General features: G+C 46.5%; 1 protein-coding gene across 1 annotated transcript in view; it reads right to left on the bottom strand.

Annotated features, from left to right (window-relative positions):
• The window catches only part of LOC128703182 (thyroxine 5-deiodinase-like), a 225,252-nt gene that overhangs the window by 201,933 nt on the left and 2,304 nt on the right, over window positions 1–21,015 (bottom strand). The window contains exon 2 of the mRNA XM_070099887.1: window positions 1,445–1,604. Coding sequence (XP_069955988.1) covers window positions 1,445–1,604 — 160 coding nt within the window. The remainder of the gene's footprint in view (window positions 1–1,444; window positions 1,605–21,015) is intronic.

Consider the following 21,015-nt stretch of genomic DNA (forward strand, 5'->3'; position numbering starts at 1 on the left):
CTACAATACCTTGACTAGAAGCACAGAGAACTGACAACTACAGTACCTTGACTAGAAGCACAGAGAACTGACAACTACAGTACCTTGACTAGAAGCACACAGAACTGACAACTACAGTACCTTGACTGGAAGCACAGAGAACTGACAACTACAGTACCTTGACTAGAAGCACAGAGAACTGACAACTACAGTACCTTGACTGGAAGCACGGAGAACTGACAACTACAGTACCTTGACTGGAAGCACGGAGAACTGACAACTACAGTACCTTGACTGGAAGCACAGAGAACTGACAACTACAGTACCTTGACTAGAAGCACAGAGAACTGACAACTATAGTACCTTGACTGGAAGCACGGAGAACTGACAACTACAGTACCTTGACTGGAAGCACAGAGAACTGACAACTACAATACCTTGACTGGAAGCACATAGAACTGATAACAACTACAGTACCTGACTGGAAGCACAGAGATCTGACAACAACTGTAATACCTTAACTGGAAGCACAGAGAACTGACAACAACTACAATACCTTAACTGGAAGCACAGAGAACTGACAACAACTACAATACCTTAACTGGAAGCACAGAGAACTGACAACAACTACAATACCTTAACTGGAAGCACAGAGAACTGACAACAACTACAATACCTTAACTGGAAGCACAGAGAATTGACAACAACTACAGTACCTTGACTGGAAGCACAGAGAACTGACAACAACTACAATACCTTGACTGGAAACACAGAGAACTGACAACAACTGCAATACCTTGACTTGAAGCACAGAGAAGTGATAACTACAATACCTTGACTAGAAGCACAGAGAACTGACAACTACAGTACCTTGACTAGAAGCACAGAGAACTGACAACTACAGTACCTTGACTAGAAGCACAGAGAACTGACAACTACAGTACCTTGACTGGAAGCACAGAGAACTGACAACTACAGTACCTTGACTAGAAGCACAGAGAACTGACAACTACAGTACCTTGACTGGAAGCACAGAGAACTGACAACTACAGTACCTTGACTGGAAGCACGGAGAACTGACAACTACAGTACCTTGACTGGAAGCACAGAGAACTGACAACTACAGTACCTTGACTAGAAGCACAGAGAACTGACAACTACAGTACCTTGACTGGAAGCACAGAGGACTGACAACTACAATACCTTGACTGGAAGCACATAGAACTGATAACAACTACAGTACCCTGACTGGAAGCACAGAGAACTGACAACAACTGTAATACCTTAACTGGAAGCACAGAGAACTGACAACAACTACAATACCTTAACTGGAAGCACAGCGAACTGACAGCAACTACAATACCTTGACTGGAAGCACAGAGAACTGACAACAACTGTAATACCTTAACTGGAAGCACAGAAAGCTGACAACAACTGCAATACACTGCAGACCTTGGCTACTCACAGCAAGTCATGCCAATGATCTTCACTACTCCCTTAGGCACCGCTACCAGGTACTTAAACATGGTGGAGAGAGACAAGGCCACGTTCCTGCCACCTCCTTCAGCAATCCTCATGAAGTTGTTCACTTGGGTTGGCAAGAAGCTGCTCACCCTCATTACTGGCTGAGAGAGAAAAGAAGTTTGGTAAGTTTTGCATTCACGGTGAGATACTTCCAAAATTATGACACAAGAGTTACGTTTTGATCCTGTAACGTCAGGTGTGTGTGTGTGTGTGTGTGTGTACTCCCCTATTTGTACTCACCTATTTGTGGTTGCAGGGGTCGAGTCATAGCTCCTGCCCCCGCCTCTTCGCTGATTGCTACTAGGTCTCTCTCCCTGCCCCATGAGCTTTATCATACCTCTCCTTAAAACTATGTATGGTTCCCGCCTTTCTAGGCTATTCTAGGCTATTCCAAGGCCTGACTACTCTATGATTGAAGGAATACTTCCTAACATCCCTTTGATTCATTTGAGTCTTCAACTTCCAATTGTGATCTCTTGTGTCTGTGTCCCATCTCTGGAACATCCCGTCTTTGTCCACCTTGTCTATTCCGCGCAGTATTTTATATGTCGTTATCATGTCTCCCCTGACCCTCCTGGCCTCCAGTGTCGTCAGGCCGATTTCCCTCAACCTTTCTTCGTACGACAATCCCCGTAGCTCTGGGACTAGTCTTGTTGAAAACTTTTGCACTTTCTCTAATTTCTTGACGTGTTTGACTAGGTGTGGATTCCAAACTGGTGCTGCATACTCCAGTATGGGCCTGACGTAAATGGTATACAGAGTCTTGAACGAATCCTTACTGAGGTATCGGAACGCTATCCGTAGGTTTGCCAGACGCCCGTATGCTGCAGCAGTTATCTGATTGATGTGCGCCTCAGGAGATATGCTCGGTGTTATACTCACCCCCAGATCTTTTTCCTTGAGTGAAGTTTGCAGTCTTTGGCCATCTAAACTATATTGTGTCTGCGGTCTTCTTTGCCCTTCCCCAATCTTCATGACTTTGCATTTGGCGGGGTTAAATTCAAGGAGCCAGTTGCTGTAGCCTGTCCAGGTCTCTTTGTAGTCCTGCCTGATCCTCATCCGATTTGATTCTTCTCATTAACTGTGTGTGTGTGTGTGTGTGTGTGTGTGTGTGTGTGTGGAAAGCTTCTCTACTCTTAATGTACAACTAATATTTACTACTATTGACACTCGTTACTACTACTGAGTTACTACAACCACTTCCACTAGTAGTGTTAATATTACTAACTAGTGTTACTGGCAATATTAGTAGCAGCAGTATTTTAGCAGCAGGAGCAGCAGCAGCAGTAGTAGCAGCAGCAGTAGCAGCAGCAGTATTATAGCAGCAGCAGCAGCAGCAGCAGCAGCAGCAGCAGCAGCAGCAGCAGCAGCAGCAGCAGCAGCAGCAGCAGCAGCAGCACTACTAGTAAAAACAGTAGTTGTTGTAGTAACAGTTGACGTAGTAAATAGTGTAGCAGAGCCACGGGACACTAGTTGTGGTAGTAGTTAGTCTATGCTGCAGCATGACCCACTGTCTGTGCTGCAGCATGACCCACTGTCTGTGCTGCAGCATGACCTACTGTCTGTGCTGCAGCATGACCCACTGTCTGTGCTGCAGCATGACCCACTGTCTGTGCTGCAGCATGACCCACTGTCTGTGCTGCAGCATGACCCACTGTCTGTGCTGCAGCATGACCCACTGTCTGTGCTGCAGCATGACCTACTGTCTGTGCTGCAGCATGACCCACTGTCTGTGCTGCAGCATGACCCACTGTCTGTGCTGCAGCATGACCCACTGTCTGTGCTGCAGCATGACCTACTGTCTGTGCTGCAGCATGACCTACTGTCTGTGCTGCAGCATGACCTACTGTCTGTGCTGCAGCATGACCCACTGTCTGTGCTGCAGCATGACCCACTGTCTGTGCTGCAGCATGACCCACTGTCTGTGCTGCAGCATGACCTACTGTCTGTGCTGCAGCATGACCCACTGTCTGTGCTGCAGCATGACCCACTGTCTGTGCTGTCCTACTGTCTGTGCTGCAGCATTACTGTCTGTGCTTTACTGTCTCTGTCTAGAAACACCCTCTTGGACTCTGCCGAGTACTTCAACTGTGGTTTCTCTTGGAGGATCCTGTTCTGCACTGTTTCGGTCCTGAGAATCAGCTTGACCGGTCGTTTTCTCCCCTTCAAGTGCCCCCCTATTCTCTGAAAATTTACAATCTAGTCCATGTCATCTTCACCTATTTCTCTGATGATGTTCTCAATCTCTTTTCTTTCTGCCTGCCATCTTTCAGTGTGTGTCCTTTTCTCTCTCTCCTGAAGCCCATGGATAAACACTGATTTTGCCCTTTCCTTCTCCCATTGCCTCTCCATCTGTGACTCTGGTTCCTGTCTGTACGTGGTCATTTTCTCCCTTGTTTTCTCCAGTGGCTCTTGGTAGCATGGTTGTGCCTCTGCATTTGACCTATCACCCTCTCCATCTGCACCCAGCTGCTCTCCCCTTTCAGTCCTTGGCTCTTCTTGGCAGGCTGATATGACCTTAGCATAATTCATATCTCCTTCCTTCCTGTTCGGCCTCTCAGCTTCATATGCTGTGTCTTCTCTGGTCAATCCCCCTGTAACTCGTTTCAGTCTGTTTACCTCATCTTCTAGGACCCTTATCCTGGCTACTGCAGTTTCGACTTGTGTCTCCCAATTCTCCTTCTCCTTCTCTAACCTCTTTTCCAATTTCACAGAAAGCTCTGTCTCCATTTTTCAGAAGGCTCTCCTAACTTTCTCTCCCACTCTTGTTCCATCCTTTTCCACTGCTCCTCCATCCACTCCTCCCTACCAGAACCATTCTCATCTGATCCTTGGTTCCTTCGAGTCCCCACCATTTTTTGTTTTTTTAGAGAGAGGATAGAGAGAGATAGAGAGAGAGAGAGAGATAGAGAGAGAGAGAGAGAGAGAGAGAGAGAGAGAGATGTACAGACCTCAGTGGCAACATGCAGACCCCATCAACTTCCTAATGTAAGTAAGTAAGTAAGTAAGTAAATTTATTCAGGTATACACAAATACAGTTACATAGAATTATCATACATAGCAGCATATGTGTAGAGAACCTAGGATAACCCAAAAAAGTCAGACAGAGTGACTTATTTCCAATATTGACTCCCTTCTGCTACAACACAACTGTCAACATATCATAATTGTTGGTGACCTCAACCAGCACCTTATTCAGAGGGACTTTGATGACCTTCTTGCAGTGTTTGACGTGAGAAACTTCATTGATTTCCCTACTCACATCTCTGGCTCCTCCCTTGACCCAGTAGTGAGTGATCTGGCAGAAGGCATAGTCACTTGTCAACCCCTCGGCTATGTTGGATCGTCTGACCACAAGGCTATTTTTACGACACTTAAGATCCCAACAGAACGAGGCGAGGACTCCACACGCACAACCTGGCTATGGGAAAGAGGCAATTGGCCAGCCCTTCGCTCTGAGTTCGCCATCACCGATTGGAATGCTTTTCTCCAAGGGAATGTTGACAACCAAGTGAAAGCCTTCACTGGACACATCCTTAATCTACAACAAGAACACATTCCTCACCGGCAATATGTGACGAAGCCTACAGATCAGCCTTGGTTTGGCTTTCATTGTAGAGAGGCTGCTACTGCTAAGTACAAAGCATGGCGAAGGTATAAGAGACATCCTACCACCTATAACAGGAACTTGCACAGGCAAGCCTGTAGGCATATGGGTGACGTTCAAAAGTGGGCCATTGCTAAATGGGAGGTGGACACTAAAGGAAAGCTAGCATCAGGTAGGGTAGGCTCCAAAACCTGGTTGTCCCTGGTCAAGGACAGATAAGGTTATCTGCCTGATGAACTCATTCCACCTCTAAATCGACAGGATGGGACCACCTCTACTAGTAGTCCAGAGAAGGCTGACCTCTTTGCTGAACACTTTGCTACCAGAATGCAAGTTCCTGATCCAGCAAGGGACCCTCCTTGGCTAGCTGCAAGAACTGTGTCAAAACTGTCAGTGGTGACAATAAGGCAGTAGGAGATGCATTTCCTTCTTAAATCGCTTGACCAAGAAAAGGCTGTGGGCCCAGACAAGTTGAGCCCAAGATTGCTGAGAAGATGTGCAGACCAGCTAGCAGCACCTCTAACTCGCATCTTTCAGCACTGCCTAGTACAGTGTAAATGGCCCTCTCTATGGAAAGAGGCAAATGTAGTCCCTGTTCACAAAAAGAAGAGCAGAGCAGAAATCAGCAACTACAGACCAGTGTCACTCCTGTCAATCACTTGTAAGATCCTTGAGACAATAATCTCAAGACAAATGACAGAGTTTTTTGACTATCACTCACTACTTTGTGATCGTCAATATGGCTTCAGGAAAGGTTACTCTGCTGCTGATCTGTTGTTAAACCTCTCCACTAAGTGGCACCAGTCACTGGATGAATCCAAAGTCAGCTGTGTGGTAGCACTGGACATTGCTTGCGCTTTCAACCCTGTGTGGCACCAGGGCCTCTTAGCAAAACTTCAAGCACTGGGAATTGCAGGCTCTGTGCTATGTCTCCTCAGTGATTACCTTCATGGTAGATCTCTAAGTGTAGTCCTCAATGGAACGGAATCAGCAAGACATCCTATTGGGGCAAGTGTTCCACAAGGAAGCGTGCTGGGACCATTGTTATGGAAAGTCTACTTCAACGACCTTCTTCATCTCATCCCAGAATCACATGCATATGCAGATGACTGTACACTGACATTCACTTATCCAAGAGAAGAAATGCCAGTTGTTCTAAGCTACATCAATCACCAGCTGAGAGCTATATCAGCTTGGGGAAATAGATGACAAGTAACATTTGCACCTGAGAAAACGCAAATGATGATCGTCTCTAGGCACCATGATGGTAATGCTAGTGCAGTAGTAAGGATGAATGGGAGGGTGTTGGCACCTGTAGAAGAAGTTGATATCCTTGGGGTGAAATTTGACTCCAAACTAACCATGAAGAACCATGTTGTAAATCTTGCAAACAAGGCAGCCAGGAAGCTTACAGCACTTCGCCGTATCTCGCATCTGCTTGACAGTAGGGGTTGCAAGATTCTGTATGAGGCACAAGTACGTTCACACCTTGAGTATGCTCCACTTTCTTGGTTTGCCTGCCCCCCCTCTCATCTGTGACTGCTTGACAGAGTAGAGAACAGAGCAAGACGTCTCATCTCTCGCCTGGACCCATCCTGGATAGATCTGTCATTTCAGCAGAGCCTTCAACATAGGAGGGATGTGGGTGGCCTTACTGTTATGTACAAGGCCAATATTGTCAAAGTACCACACTTGGATCCACTTCGAGGACAGGTCAGTTCACAGGAAGGTGTGAAATCCTGTGTATGTGTGCATGTATGCGTGTGTGCATGTGTACTACAGCTTGTACAAGTGCCTGACCGCTTGTTTCTGTGTGTGTGTACTCACCTAGTTGAGGTTGCGGGGGTCGAGTCCGAGCTCCTGGCCCCGCCTCTTCACTGATCGCTACTAGGTCACTCTCCCCGAGCCGTGAGCTTTATCATACCTCTGCTTAAAGCTATGTATGGATCCTGCCTCCACTACATCGCTTCCCAAACTATTCCACTTACTGACTACTCTGTGGCTGAAGAAATACTTCCTAACATCCCTGTGATTCATCTGTGTCTTTAGCTTCCAACTGTGTCCCCTTGTTACTGTGTCCAATCTCTGGAACATCCTGTCTTTGTCCACCTTGTCAATTCCCCTCAGTATTTTGTATGTCGTTATCATGTCCCCCCTATCTCTCCTGTCCTCCAGTGTCGTCAGGTTGATTTCCCTTAACCTCTCCTCGTAGGACATACCTCTTAGCTCTGGGACTAGTCTTGTTGCAAACCTTTGCACTTTCTCTAGTTTCTTTACGTGCTTGGCTAGGTGTGGGTTCCAAACTGGTGCCGCATACTCCAATATGGGCCTAACGTATACGGTGTGTGTGTGTTTATGTAAGCGAGTCTTTATTACCCACATGTGTACTACATATGTACTACATATGTTCCTGATCACTTGGTTCCCACTGAGCACTGTCTTGTGTGCTTAAAATTACGTTCAATTCTGTAACACTAGGCCTCACCTACTGTACTCACCTATTTGTACTCACCTATTTGTGGTTGCAGGGGTCGAGTCCTAGCTCCTGGCCCCGCCTCTTCACCGGTTGCTACTAGACCCTCTCTCTCCCCGCTCCATGAGCTTTATCAAACCTCGTCTTAAAACTGTGTATGGTTCCTGCCTCCACTACGTCATTTTCTAGGCTATTCCACTTGCCACATATTCCATCATCTCATTTACTGATTTTCCTACCATTTCTCTGTCCCACTGAACCTCCTGCAGGAAGTTTCTCATACCTGTGTAGTCCCCCCTTTTATAGTTTGGCCTGTCCCCTTCAGTTCCTGTTACCTTCTCCACTTGTAACTCTACTATATAGTCAAAACTCAGAACCACATGATCGCTAGCTCCAAGGGGCCTCTCGTAAGTGATGTCCTCGATGTCTGAACTGCTCAGGGTGTGTGTGTATGTGTGTGTGTGCCTATGTGGGGAGCCGCGTGTCCACACTAGCTACCTCTCATCAACTGCTTTACTCTCCTACACCTCAGTAAATTCTATTAAATGCTAGTAAATGCTGCTTATTCTAATTCTGATAGCTCCAGGAAAGTGGCCCCCAGTTTCCAGCTAGAGACTGGTACTGTTGACCCCATGCAACTCAACTAGGTGAATATTACGTGCGGTTGGCAGTGGTGCTGAAGTATCACGTTGCCGGTCTGTCCAGTACCTGGGTCCCGCCTAGTTGAAGATACTTGATGCTTCTCGGTAATTTTTTTTACTACCTTCCTGTAGGCACTGTAGTCACTTGCTCATCTAACTTTTCACTGCACTCACTGTAATTACTGACACATCTATACTTATCTCTTATCTCCCTGGTCTTGAGTCGCACTTATTCTTCAAATACTCACTACATAGTGTGTGGCAACACTATTTAGGCCTGGTACACAACCGTTCCCCTCCCTTGATCCAGGCTCACACTTAACACTTGGCACTATTATCTATGTTTTCTCGTCTGTGATCACTTATATTTCCTTTTTGCGGGGTTTAAGTGATTATATGCACCCTTATATTTGCAGAAGCTTATATCCCACACTCTATTCCCTAGGTACAGTCAGAAACTACCGCCAACACAGGGGCTCAGTCACGCGTGACTTCTCCACTCCAATGTGTACTCACCTATTTGTGGTTGCAAGGGTCGATTCATAGCTCCTGGCCCCGCCTCTTCGCTGATTGCTACTAGGTCTTCTCTCTCCCTGCTCCATGAGCTTTATCAAACCTCGTCTTAAAACTATGTATGGCTCCTTCCTCCACTACGTCACTTCCTAGGCTATTCCACTGCCTGACTACTCTATGACCGAAGAAATACTTCATAACATCCCTTTGATTAATCTGAGTCTTCAACTTCCAATTGTGGCCTCTTGTGTCTGTGTCCCATCTCTGGAACATCCTGTCTCTGTCCACCTTGTCTATTCCGCGCAGTATTTTATATGTCGTTATCATGTCTCCCCTGACTCTCCTGTCCTCCAGTGTCGTCAGGCCGATTTCCTTTAACTTTTCTTCGTAGGACAATTCCCTTAGCTCTGGGACTAGTCTTGTTGCAAACCTTTGCACTTTCTCTAATTTCTTGATGTGCTTGACCAGGTGTGGATTCCAAACTGGTGTTGCATACTCCAGTATGGGCCTGAGGTAAATGGTGTATAGAGTCTTGAATGATTCCTTACTGAGATATCGGAATGCTATCCTTAGGTTTGCCAGACGCCCGTATGCTGCAGCAGTTATCTGATTGATGTGCACCTCAGGAGATATGCTCGGTGTTATACTCACCCCCAGATCTTTTTCCTTGAGTGCGGTTTTCAGTCTTTGGCCATCTAGACTATACTGTGTCTGCGGTCTTCTTTGCCCTTCCCCAATCTTCATGACTTTGCATTTGGCAGGGCTAAACTCAAGGAGCCAGTTGCTGGACCAGGCTTGTAGCCTGTTCATGTCTCTTTGTAGTCCTACCATATCCTTGACTGATTTGATTCTCCTCATTAACTTCACATCATCTGCAAACAAGGACACTTCTCAGTCAATCCCTTCCGTTATGTCATTCACATATACCAAAAACAGCACAGGTCCTAGGACTGACCCCTGTGGAACCCCACTTGTCGCAGGCGCCCACTCTGACACCTCGTCACGTACCATGACTCGTTGTTGCATCCCTGTCAGGTATTCTCTGATCCGTTGCAGTGCCTTTCCTGTTATGTGTGCCTAATCCTCTAGCTTTTGTAGTAACCTCTTGTGAGGAACTGTGTCGATAGCCTTCTTGCAGTCCAAGAAAATGCAGTCTATCCACCCCTCTCTTTCTTGTCTTAATTCTGTCACCTTGTCATAAAAGTTCAGTAGGTTTGTGACACAGGATTTTCCTTCCCTGAAACCGTGCTGGTTGTCGACTATACACTTGTTTCTTTCCAGGTGCTCCACCACTCTCCTCCTGATGATCTTCTCCATGACTTTGCATACTATATACGTTAGTGACACAGGTCTGTAGTTTAATGCCTCATGTCTGTCTCCTTTTTCAAAAATTGGGACTACATTTGCCATCTTCCATACCTTAGTGAGTTGCCCAGTTTCAATGGATGTGTTGAAGATCTTTGTTAATGGCACACACAGCATCTCTACTCCCTCTATAAGTACCCATGGAGAGATGTTGTCTGGTCTCACCGCCTTTGAGGTGTCAAGCTCACATAGCAGGTTCTTCACCTCCTCCTCGGTTATGTGTGCCTCATCCAGCACTTGTTGGTGTACCTCTCTGTTCTGATTTCCTGGAGTCCTACCGGTTTCCACTGTAAATACTTCTTTAAATCTCGTGTTGAGCTCCTGACATACCTCTCGGTCGTTTCTTGTGAACTCCCCATCACCCTTCCTCAGTCTGATTACCTGGTCCTTGACTGTTGTTTTCCTCCTGATGTGGCCATAGCATCGAAAGTCAGACATGACTTTCGATGCTTTGTCATTTTCATATTGTCGTTGAGCCTCCCTTCTTATCTGTGCACATTCGTTTCTGGCTCTTTGGCTAATCTCTTTATTTTCCTAAGTTCTTTGTCTTCTGTACCTTTTCCATTCTCTAGTACACCTAGTTTTTGCCTCCCTACACCTTTGGGTGAACCAAGGACTCGTTCTGTTCTTCCCATTATTTCTGTTTCCCTTGGGAACAACCCTCTCCTCTGCCTCCTTGCATTTTGTTGTCACATAGTCCATCCCTTCTTGTATTGGTTTTCCTGTCAGTTCTCTCTCCCACTGAATGTCTTGCAGGAAGTTCCTCAAGCCTGAGTAGTCCCCCCTTTTGTAGTTTGGTTTTCCCATCCTATTCCTGCTACTCTCTCCACTTGAAGCTCAACTATGTAGTCAAAGCACAGAACCACATGATCACTAGCTCCTAGGAGCCTTTCATACATGATACCCTCGATGTCCGAACTACTCAAGGTGAATACAAGGTCCAGTCTTGCTGGATCATCTTCACCTCTCTCTCTGGTAGTGTCTCTAACATGTTGGTGCATGAGGTTTTCCAGTATCACATCCATCATCTTGGCTCTCCATGTTTCAGGACCCACATGGGGCTCCAGGCTTTCTCAGTCAATCTCCTTGTGATTGAAATCACCCATAACTAGTAACTTTGCTCCCCCCCATGTGTGCTCTCCTGGCCACCTCGGCTAGTGTGTCGACCATTGCTCTGTTGCTCTCATCGTACTCTTCTCTTGGCCTCCTGCAGTTCTGTGGTGGGTTGTACATTACTGCAATTATCACCTTATGGCCTTAAGATTGCATTGTTCCTACTAAGTAGTCCCTTTCGCCCATGCCATCCATTCCTTCCATTTTCTCAAAACCCCACTGGTTTTTAATGAGCAATGCAACTCCTCCTTCCCCTCTCCTACCTCTGTCTTTCCTGAGGATTTGATATCTGGTTGGAAAGATTGCGTCAGTTATCATTCTGGTGAGTTTTGTTTCTGTGAGTGCTATTATGTCTGAGGATGTCTCCTTGATTCTTTCATGCTTCTTACACTTTCATGATTCTTTCATAATTCTTAAATTCTCTCTGCCTCCCAGGTACTGTCCTGGGGCTCTCTACACTCTCTCTACCTTCCAGGTACTGTCCTGGGGTTCTCTACACTTTCTCTGCCTCCCAGGTACTGTCCTGGGGCTCTCTACACTCTCTCTACCTCCCAGGGACTGTCCTGGAGTTCTCTACACTCTTTCTAGCTCCCAGGGATTGTCTTGGGGCTCTCTACACTCTCTCTATCTCCCAGGGACTATCCTGGGGCTCTCTACACTCTCTCTACCTCCCAGGTACTGTTCTGGGGCTCTCTACGCTCTCTCTACCTCCCAGGTACTGTCCTGGGGCTCTCAACACTCTCTCTGCCTCCCAGGTACTATCCTGGAGCTCTCTACACTCTCTATACCTCCCAGGGACTGTCCTATGGCTCTCTACACTCTACCTCCCAGGGACTGTCCTGGGGCTCTCTACACTCTCTCTACCTCCCAGGGACTGTCCTGGGGCTCTCTACACTCTCTCTACCTCTCAGGGACTATCCTGGGGCTCTCTACACTCTCTCTACCTCCCAGGTACTGTCCTGGGGCTCTCTACACTCTCTCTACCTCCCAGGTACTGTCCTGGGGCTCTCAACACTCTCTCTGCCTCCCAGGTACTGTCCTGGGGCTCTCTACACTCTCTCTACCTCCCAGGGACTATCCTGTGGCTCTCTACACTCCCTTTACCTCCCAGGTACTGTCCTGGAGCTCTCAACACTCTCTCTGCCTCCCAGGTACTGTCCTGGGGCTCTCTACACTCTCTATACTTCCCAGGGACTGTCCTGGGGCTCTCTACACTCTCTCTACCTCCCAGGGACTATCCTGTGGCTCTCTACACTCCCTTTACCTCCCAGGTACTGTCCTGGGGCTCTCTTCACTCTCTCTACCTCCCAAGTAGAGTCCTAAATGTTAAATCTGATATACTCCTTTCATAAACCTGACACAGGTATTGTACAACTGTAGATAGTGGTGTCAGAGTTCAAGTTTTCTTGATTCCCTGATGCTTTCGTGTAAGAATGTTCGATAGAATGTCTTCAAAAACTAAGTAGAGTTCAATTTAGGTCCGTTCACTGGTAGTTTGAGGACAATAATACTAAAAGAAGTTACACCAAACTTCAATGATTCTGAGACAGAGGGAGAGAAACATCAGTGTGTGCAACTGCTGTATTATCATTCTCTTCTGCAGGGTGAAAAACTTAGACACATGTGCAACATCTGTGTGTCTTTACTGTAGACGTTTCGCCAACAAGTGGCTCTAGCAATACAAATTCACGGACATAATGGGAAGACTGTAGAACTATATACAAAATATGAGGTATTGAGTCGCTCAACTTAGGAGTTTGTGAAGAGCACCGCACTACTGTACTCTTTACCAGCTCCAAGGATGAGGGGCTAATTACTTCATCTTTCCTATATAGTTCTACTGTCTTCCCATTATGTCCTTGAACTTGTATTGCTAGAGCCACTTGTTGGCGAAACGTCTACAGTAAAGATACCCAGATGTTTCGCATGTGTCTAATTCTTAATCTTTACGGTAGTGTAAAACATGCACATACAAGTCTCACGCAGGAAGACCAGAGTATATATTACGCAGGTCAACAACTCAACAGGTTTTGATGTCAATACAACTGTGTTGGTGTGGGCTACGTGCACCTCTGGGAGTTTACACCACCAGCTGTGTTGGTCTGGGCTACGTGCACCTCTGGGAGTTTACACCACCAGCTGTGTTGGTCTGTGCTACGTGCACCTCTGGGAGTTTACACCACCAGCTGTGTTGGTCTGTGCTACGTGCACCTCTGGGAGTTTACACCACCAGCTGTGTTGGTCTGTGCTACGTGCACCTCTGGGAGTTTACACCACCAGCTGTGTTGGTCTGTGCTACGTGCACCTCTGGGAGTTTACACCACCAGCTGTGTTGGTCTGGGCTACGTGCACCTCTGGGAGTTTACACCACCAGCTGTGTTGGTCTGTGCTACGTGCACCTCTGGGAGTTTACACCACCAGCTGTGTTGGTCTGTGCTACGTGCACCTCTGGGAGTTTACACCACCAGCTGTGTTGGTCTGGGCTACGTGCACCTCTGGGAGTTTACACCACCAGCTGTGTTGGTCTGTGCTACGTGCACCTCTGGGAGTTTACACCACCAGCTGTGTTGGTCTGTGCTACGTGCACCTCTGGGAGTTTACACCACCAGCTGTGTTGGTCTGTGCTACGTGCACCTCTGGGAGTTTACACCACCAGCTGTGTTGGTCTGTGCTACGTGCACCTCTGGGAGTTTACACCACCAGCTGTGTTGGTCTGTGCTACGTGCACCTCTGGGAGTTTACACCACCAGCTGTGTTGGTCTGTGCTACGTGCACCTCTGGGAGTTTACACCACCAGCTGTGTTGGTCTGTGCTACGTGCACCTCTGGGAGTTTACACCACCAGCTGTGTTGGTCTGTGCTACGTGCACCTCTGGGAGTTTACACCACCAGCTGTGTTGGTCTGGGCTACGTGCACCTCTGGGAGTTTACACCACCAGCTGTGTTGGTCTGGGCTACGTGCACCTCTGGGAGTTTACACCACCAGCTGTAAGTTGGTCTGTGCTACGTGCACCTCTGGGAGTTTACACCACCACCTGTGTTGGTCTGTGCTACGTGCACCTCTGGGAGTTTACACCACCAGCTGTGTTGGTCTGTGCTACGTGCACCTCTGGGAGTTTACACCACCAGCTGTGTTGGTCTGTGCTACGTGCACCTCTGGGAGTTTACACCACCAGCTCATCTACACGTAAGTTTATTTAGGTACAGGTACACATAAACACAGTTACTAAGTCAACTAGTGTCACAGTCAGCGTCACTAAGTCAACTAGTGTCACAGTCAGCGTCACTAAGTCAACTAGTGTCACAGTCAGCGTCACTAAGTCAACTAGTGTCACAGTCAGCGTCACTAAGTCAACTAGTGTCACAGTCAGCGTCACTAAGTCAACTAGTGTCACAGTCAGCGTCACTAAGTCAACTTGTGTCACAGTCAGCGTCACTAAGTCAACTTGTGTCACAGTCAGCGTCACTAAGTCAACTTGTGTCACAGTCAGCGTCACTAAGTCAACTAGTGTCACAGTCAGCGTCACTAAGTCAACTAGTGTCACAGTCAGCGTCACTAAGTCAACTAGTGTCACAGTCAGCGTCACTAAGTCAACTTGTGTCACAGTCAGCGTCACTAAGTCAACTAGTGTCACAGTCAGCGTCACTAAGTCAACTTGTGTCACAGTCAGCGTCACTAAGTCAACTAGTGTCACAGTCAGCGTCACTAAGTCAACTAGTGTCACAGTCAGCGTCACTAAGTCAACTTGTGTCACAGTCAGCGTCACTAAGTCAACTTGTGTCACAGTCACCGTCACTAAGTCAACTTGTGTCACAGTCAGCGTCACTAAGTCAACTAGTGTCACAGTCAGCGTCACTAAGTCAACTAGTGTCACAGTCAGCGTCACTAAGTCAACTAGTGTCACAGTCAGCGTCACTAAGTCAACTAGTGTCACAGTCAGCGTCACTAAGTCAACTAGTGTCACAGTCAGCGTCACTAAGTCAACTAGTGTCACAGTCAGCGTCACTAAGTCAACTTGTGTCACAGTCAGCGTCACTAAGTCAACTAGTGTCACAGTCAGCGTCACTAAGTCAACTAGTGCCACAGTCAGCGTCACTAAGTCAACTAGTGTCACAGACAGCGTCACTAAGTCAACTAGTGTCACAGTCAGCGTCACTAAGTCAACTTGTGTCACAGTCGGCGTCACTAAGTCAACTAGTGCCACAGTCAGCGTCACTAAGTCAACTAGTGTCACAGTCAGCGTCACTAAGTCAACTTGTGTCACAGTCGGCGTCACTAAGTCAACTAGTGCCACAGTCAGCGTCACTAAGTCAACTAGTGTCACAGACAGCGTCACTAAGTCAACTAGTGTCACAGTCAGCGTCACTAAGTCAACTTGTGTCACAGTCAGCGTCACTAAGTCAACTAGTGTCACAGTCAGCGTCACTAAGTCAACTAGTGTCACAGACAGCGTCACTAAGTCAACTAGTGTCACAGTCAGCGTCACTAAGTCAACTAGTGCCAAAGTCAGCGTCACTAAGTCAACTAGTGTCACAGTCAGCGTCACTAAGTCAACTAGTGTCACAGTCAGCGTCACTAAGTCAACTAGTGCCAAAGTCAGCGTCACTAAGTCAACTAGTGTCACAGTCAGCGTCACTAAGTCAACTAGTGTCACAGTCAGCGTCACTAAGTCAACTAGTGTCACAGTCAGCGTCACTAAGTCAACTAGTGTCACAGTCAGCGTCACTAAGTCAACTTGTGTCACAGACAGCGTCACTAAGTCAACTAGTGTCACAGTCAGCGTCACTAAGTCAACTAGTGTCACAGTCAGCGTCACTAAGTCAACTAGTGTCACAGACAGCGTCACTAAGTCAACTAGTGTCACAGTCAGCGTCACTAAGTCAACTAGTGTCACAGTCAGCGTCACTAAGTCAACTAGTGTCACAGACAGCGTCACTAAGTCAACTAGTGTCACAGTCAGCGTCACTAAGTCAACTAGTGTCACAGTCAGCGTCACTAAGTCAACTTGTGTCACAGACAGCGTCACTAAGTCAACTAGTGTCACAGTCAGCGTCACTAAGTCAACTAGTGTCACAGTCAGCGTCACTAAGTCAACTAGTGTCACAGTCAGCGTCACTAAGTCAACTAGTGTCACAGTCAGCGTCACTAAGTCAACTAGTGTCACAGACAGCGTCACTAAGTCAACTAGTGTCACAGTCAGCGTCACTAAGTCAACTAGTGTCACAGTCAGCGTCACTAAGTCAACTAGTGTCACAGTCAGCGTCACTAAGTCAAATAGTGTCACAGTATTATAAGTAACCTGGAGTCTACCTGGAGGGAATTCCGGGGATCAACGTCCCCGCGGCCCGGTCCACGACCAGGCCTCCCGGTGGATCAGGGCCTGATCAACGAGGCTGTTATTGCTGGCTGCACGTAATCCAACGTATGAACCACAGCCCGGCTGATCCGGCACCGTCTTTAGGTGTCTGTCCAGCTCCCTCTTGATGACAACCAGGGGTCTTCCCGTAATGCCCCTTATTGCTGGTGGGAGGCTGTTGAGCAGTCTTGGGCCCCGGACACTTATTGTGTTTTCTCTTAGTGTACCAGTGACGCCCCTACTTTTCACTGGGGGTATGTTGCATCGCCTGCCAAGCCTTTTGCTTTCGTATGGAGTGATTGCTGTTAACATATTAGGGACCAGTCCCTCCAGAATCTTCCAGGTGTAGATTATGATATATCTCTCTCGCCTGCGCTCTAGTGAGTACAAGTCAAGTGCTTCCAGGCGCTCCCAGTAGTTAAGGTGTTTGATGGAACTTATACGTGCAGTAAAGGTTCTCTGTACATTCTCTAGATCTGCAATTTCACCTGCCTTGAATGGGGATGTTACTGTACAGCAGTATTCCAGCCTAGAAAGAATAAGTGATTTAAAAAGGATCATCATTGGCTTAGCATCTCTTGTCTTGAATGTTCTCATTATCCATCCTATCAGTTTCCTAGCAGATGTGATAGTGGCATTGTTGTGATCCTTGAAGGTGAGATCTTCTGACATTACCACTCCCAGGTCTCTCACATTACTTTTCCTCTCTATTGTGTGACTGGAGTTTGTAGTATACTCAGTTCTAGTTATTATTTCCTCCAGTTTTCCATAACGGAGTAGTTGTAATTTGTCTTCATTGAACATCATATTGTTCTCTGTTGCACATTGGAAAACTTGGTTTATATCTTCTTGGAGGTTAACAGTGTCCTCAATGGATGACACTCTCATGCAGATCCTAGTATCGTCTGCAAAAGATGATACAGTGCTGTGGTTTATATCTCTATGTCTGATATGAGAATAAGGAACAGGATAGGTGCGAGTACTGTGCCTTGTGGGACACAGCTCTTCACTATGGCAGCATCTGATTTAACTCTGTTTACCGCTACTCTTTGTGTGCGATTGGCTAGAAAGTTGAAGATCCATCTGCCTACTTTGCTGGTTATCCCTTTAGCACGCATTTTGTGTCCTATTACACCATGGTCGCACTTGTCAAAGTCTGTGTATACTACATCCGCATTCTGTTTCTTTTCCAGTGCATCTAGGACCATATCATAGTGGTCAAGCAGTTGTGAAAGACAGGAGCGACCTGCTCTGAAACCATGTTGCCCTGGGTTGTGCAATTTTTGGGAGTCCAGGTGGTTTGTTGTCCTGCTTCTTAGAACTCTTTCAAAGATTTTTATACACAAATAACCCGCACATAAAAGACAGAAGCTTACGACGACGTTTCGGTCCGACTTGGACCATTGACAAAGTGACTTTGTCAATGGTCCAAGTCGGACCGAAACGTCGTCGTAAGCTTCTCTCTTTTATGTGCGGGTTATTTGTGTATCGTTCCAGTCACGGTATTGTGCCTTTTTGTTATTTAAAGATTTTTATGATGTGGGACGTTAAAGGTATTGGTCAATAGTTCTTAGCTGCTGCTTTGCTGCCATCTTTATGGAGTGACGCTATATCTGTTAACTACACAGAATAAGATGAATGGTAATGTTTTGTGATAGAATTTAATAAACACGTAAAACAACTTATTAGATTTAACAACTGTGTAAACAACTCATTTCAGTGGATGACTCTGTAAATAAGTTAGTAAATGTGGGAATATTGTAAATTATTTTCACTCTAACTTCCTGTGTAAGCAAAAATATTGACTTTCTCCCTTAAGTCAAGTATGGTGTCACTACCATATGATAGGTATGGTGTCACTACCATAGGATAGGTATGGTGTCACTACCATAGGATAGGTATGATGGTGTCACTACCATAGGATAGGTATGGTGTCACTACCATAGGATAGGTATGGTGTCACTATCATAGGATAGGTATGGTGTCACTACCATAGGATAGGTATGGTGTCACTATCATAGGATAGGTATGGTGTCACTATCATAGGATAGGTATTGTGTCACTATCATAGGATAGGTATGGTGTCACTATCATAGGATGGGTATGGTGTCACTACCATAGGATAGGTATGGTGTCACTACCATAGGATAGGTATGGTGTCACTATCATAGGATAGGTATGGTGTCACTACCATAGGATAGGTATGGTGTCACTATCATAGGATAGGTATGGTGTCACTACCATAGGATAGGTATGGTGTCACTACCATAGGATAGGTATGGTGTCACTACCATAGGATAGGTATGGTGTCACTACCACAAGACAGGTATGGTGTCACTACCATAGGATAGGTATGGTGTCACTACCATAGGATAGGTATGGTGTCACTACCACAAGACAGGTATGGTGTCACTACCATAGGATAGGCATGGTGTCACTACCATTGGATAGGTATGGTGTCGCTACCACAAGACAGGTATAGTGTCACTACCATAGGATAGGTATGGTGTCACTACCATAGGATAGGCATGGTGTCACTACCATAGGATAGGTATGGTGTCACTACCACAAGACAGGTATGGTGTCACTACCATAGGATAGGCATGGTGTCACTACCATAGGATAGGTATGGTGTCGCTACCACAAGACAGGTATGGTGTCACTACCATAGGATAGGCATGGTGTCACTACCATAGGATAGGCATGGTGTCACTACCATAGGATAGGTATGGTGTCACTACCATAGGATAGGTATGGTGTCACTACCATAGGATAGGTATGGTGTCACTATCATAGGATAGGTATGGTGTCACTACCATAGGATAGGTATGGTGTCTCTACCATAGGATAGGTATGGTGTCACTACCATAGGATAGGTATGGTGTCACTACCACAAGACAGGTATGGTGTCACTACCATAGGATAGGTATGGTGTCACTACCATAGGATAGGTATGGTGTCACTACCATAGGATAGGTATGGTGTCACTATCATAGGATAGGTATGGTGTCACTACCATAGGATAGGTATGGTGTCACTACCATAGGATAGGTATGGTGTCACTACCATAGGATAGGTATGGTGTCACTACCACAAGACAGGTATGGTGTCACTACCATAGGATAGGCATGGTGTCACTACCATAGGATAGGTATGGTGTCGCTACCACAAGACAGGTATGGTGTCACTACCATAGGATAGGCATGGTGTCACTACCATAGGATAGGCATGGTGTCACTACCATAGGATAGGTATGGTGTCACTACCATAGGATAGGTATGGTGTCACTACCATAGGATAGGTATGGTGTCACTATCATAGGATAGGTATGGTGTCACTACCACAAGACAGGTATGGTGTCACTACCATAGGATAGGTATGGTGTCACTACCATAGGATAGGTATGGTGTCACTACCACAAGACAGGTATGGTGTCACTACCATAGGATAGGCATGGTGTCACTACCATAGGATAGGTATGGTGTCGCTACCACAAGACAGGTATAGTGTCACTACCATAGGATAGGTATGGTGTCACTACCATAGGATAGGCATGGTGTCACTACCATAGGATAGGTATGGTGTCACTACCACAAGACAGGTATGGTGTCACTACCATAGGATAGGCATGGTGTCACTACCATAGGATAGGTATGGTGTCGCTACCACAAGACAAGTATGGTGTCACTACCATAGAATAGGCATGGTGTCACTACCATAGGATAGGCATGGTGTCACTACCATAGGATAGGCATGGTGTCACTACCATAGGATAGGCATGGTGTCACTACCATTGGATAGGTATGGTGTCGCTACCACAAGACAGGTATAGTGTCACTACCATAGGATAGGTATGGTGTCACTACCATAGGATAGGTATGGTGTCACTACCACAAGACAGGTATGGTGTCACTACCATAGGATAGGCATGGTGTCACTACCATAGGATAGGTATGGTGTCGCTACCACAAGACAGGTATGGTGTCACTACCATAGGATAGGTATGGTGTCACTACCATAGGATAGGTATGGTGTCACTACCACAAGACAGGTATGGTGTCACTACCATAGGATAGGTATGGTGTCACTACCATAGGATAGGTATGGTGTCACTACCACAAGACAGGTATGGTGTCACTACCATAGGATAGGCATGGTGTCACTACCATAGGATAGGCATGGTGTCACTACCATAGGATAGGTATGGTGTCACTACCATAGGATAGGCATGGTGTCACTACCATAGGATAGGTATGGTGTCACTACCATAGGATAGGCATGGTGTCACTACCATAGGATAGGTATGGTGTCACTACCATAGGATAGGTATGGTGTCACTACCACAAGACAGGTATGGTGTCACTACCATAGGATAGGCATGGTGTCACTACCATAGGATAGGTATGGTGTTACTACCACAAGACAGGTATGGTGTCACTACCAT

Source organism: Cherax quadricarinatus, chromosome 70 (genome assembly GCF_038502225.1).
Source record: "Cherax quadricarinatus isolate ZL_2023a chromosome 70, ASM3850222v1, whole genome shotgun sequence".
NCBI classification, from domain to species: Eukaryota; Metazoa; Arthropoda; class Malacostraca; order Decapoda; family Parastacidae; genus Cherax; species Cherax quadricarinatus.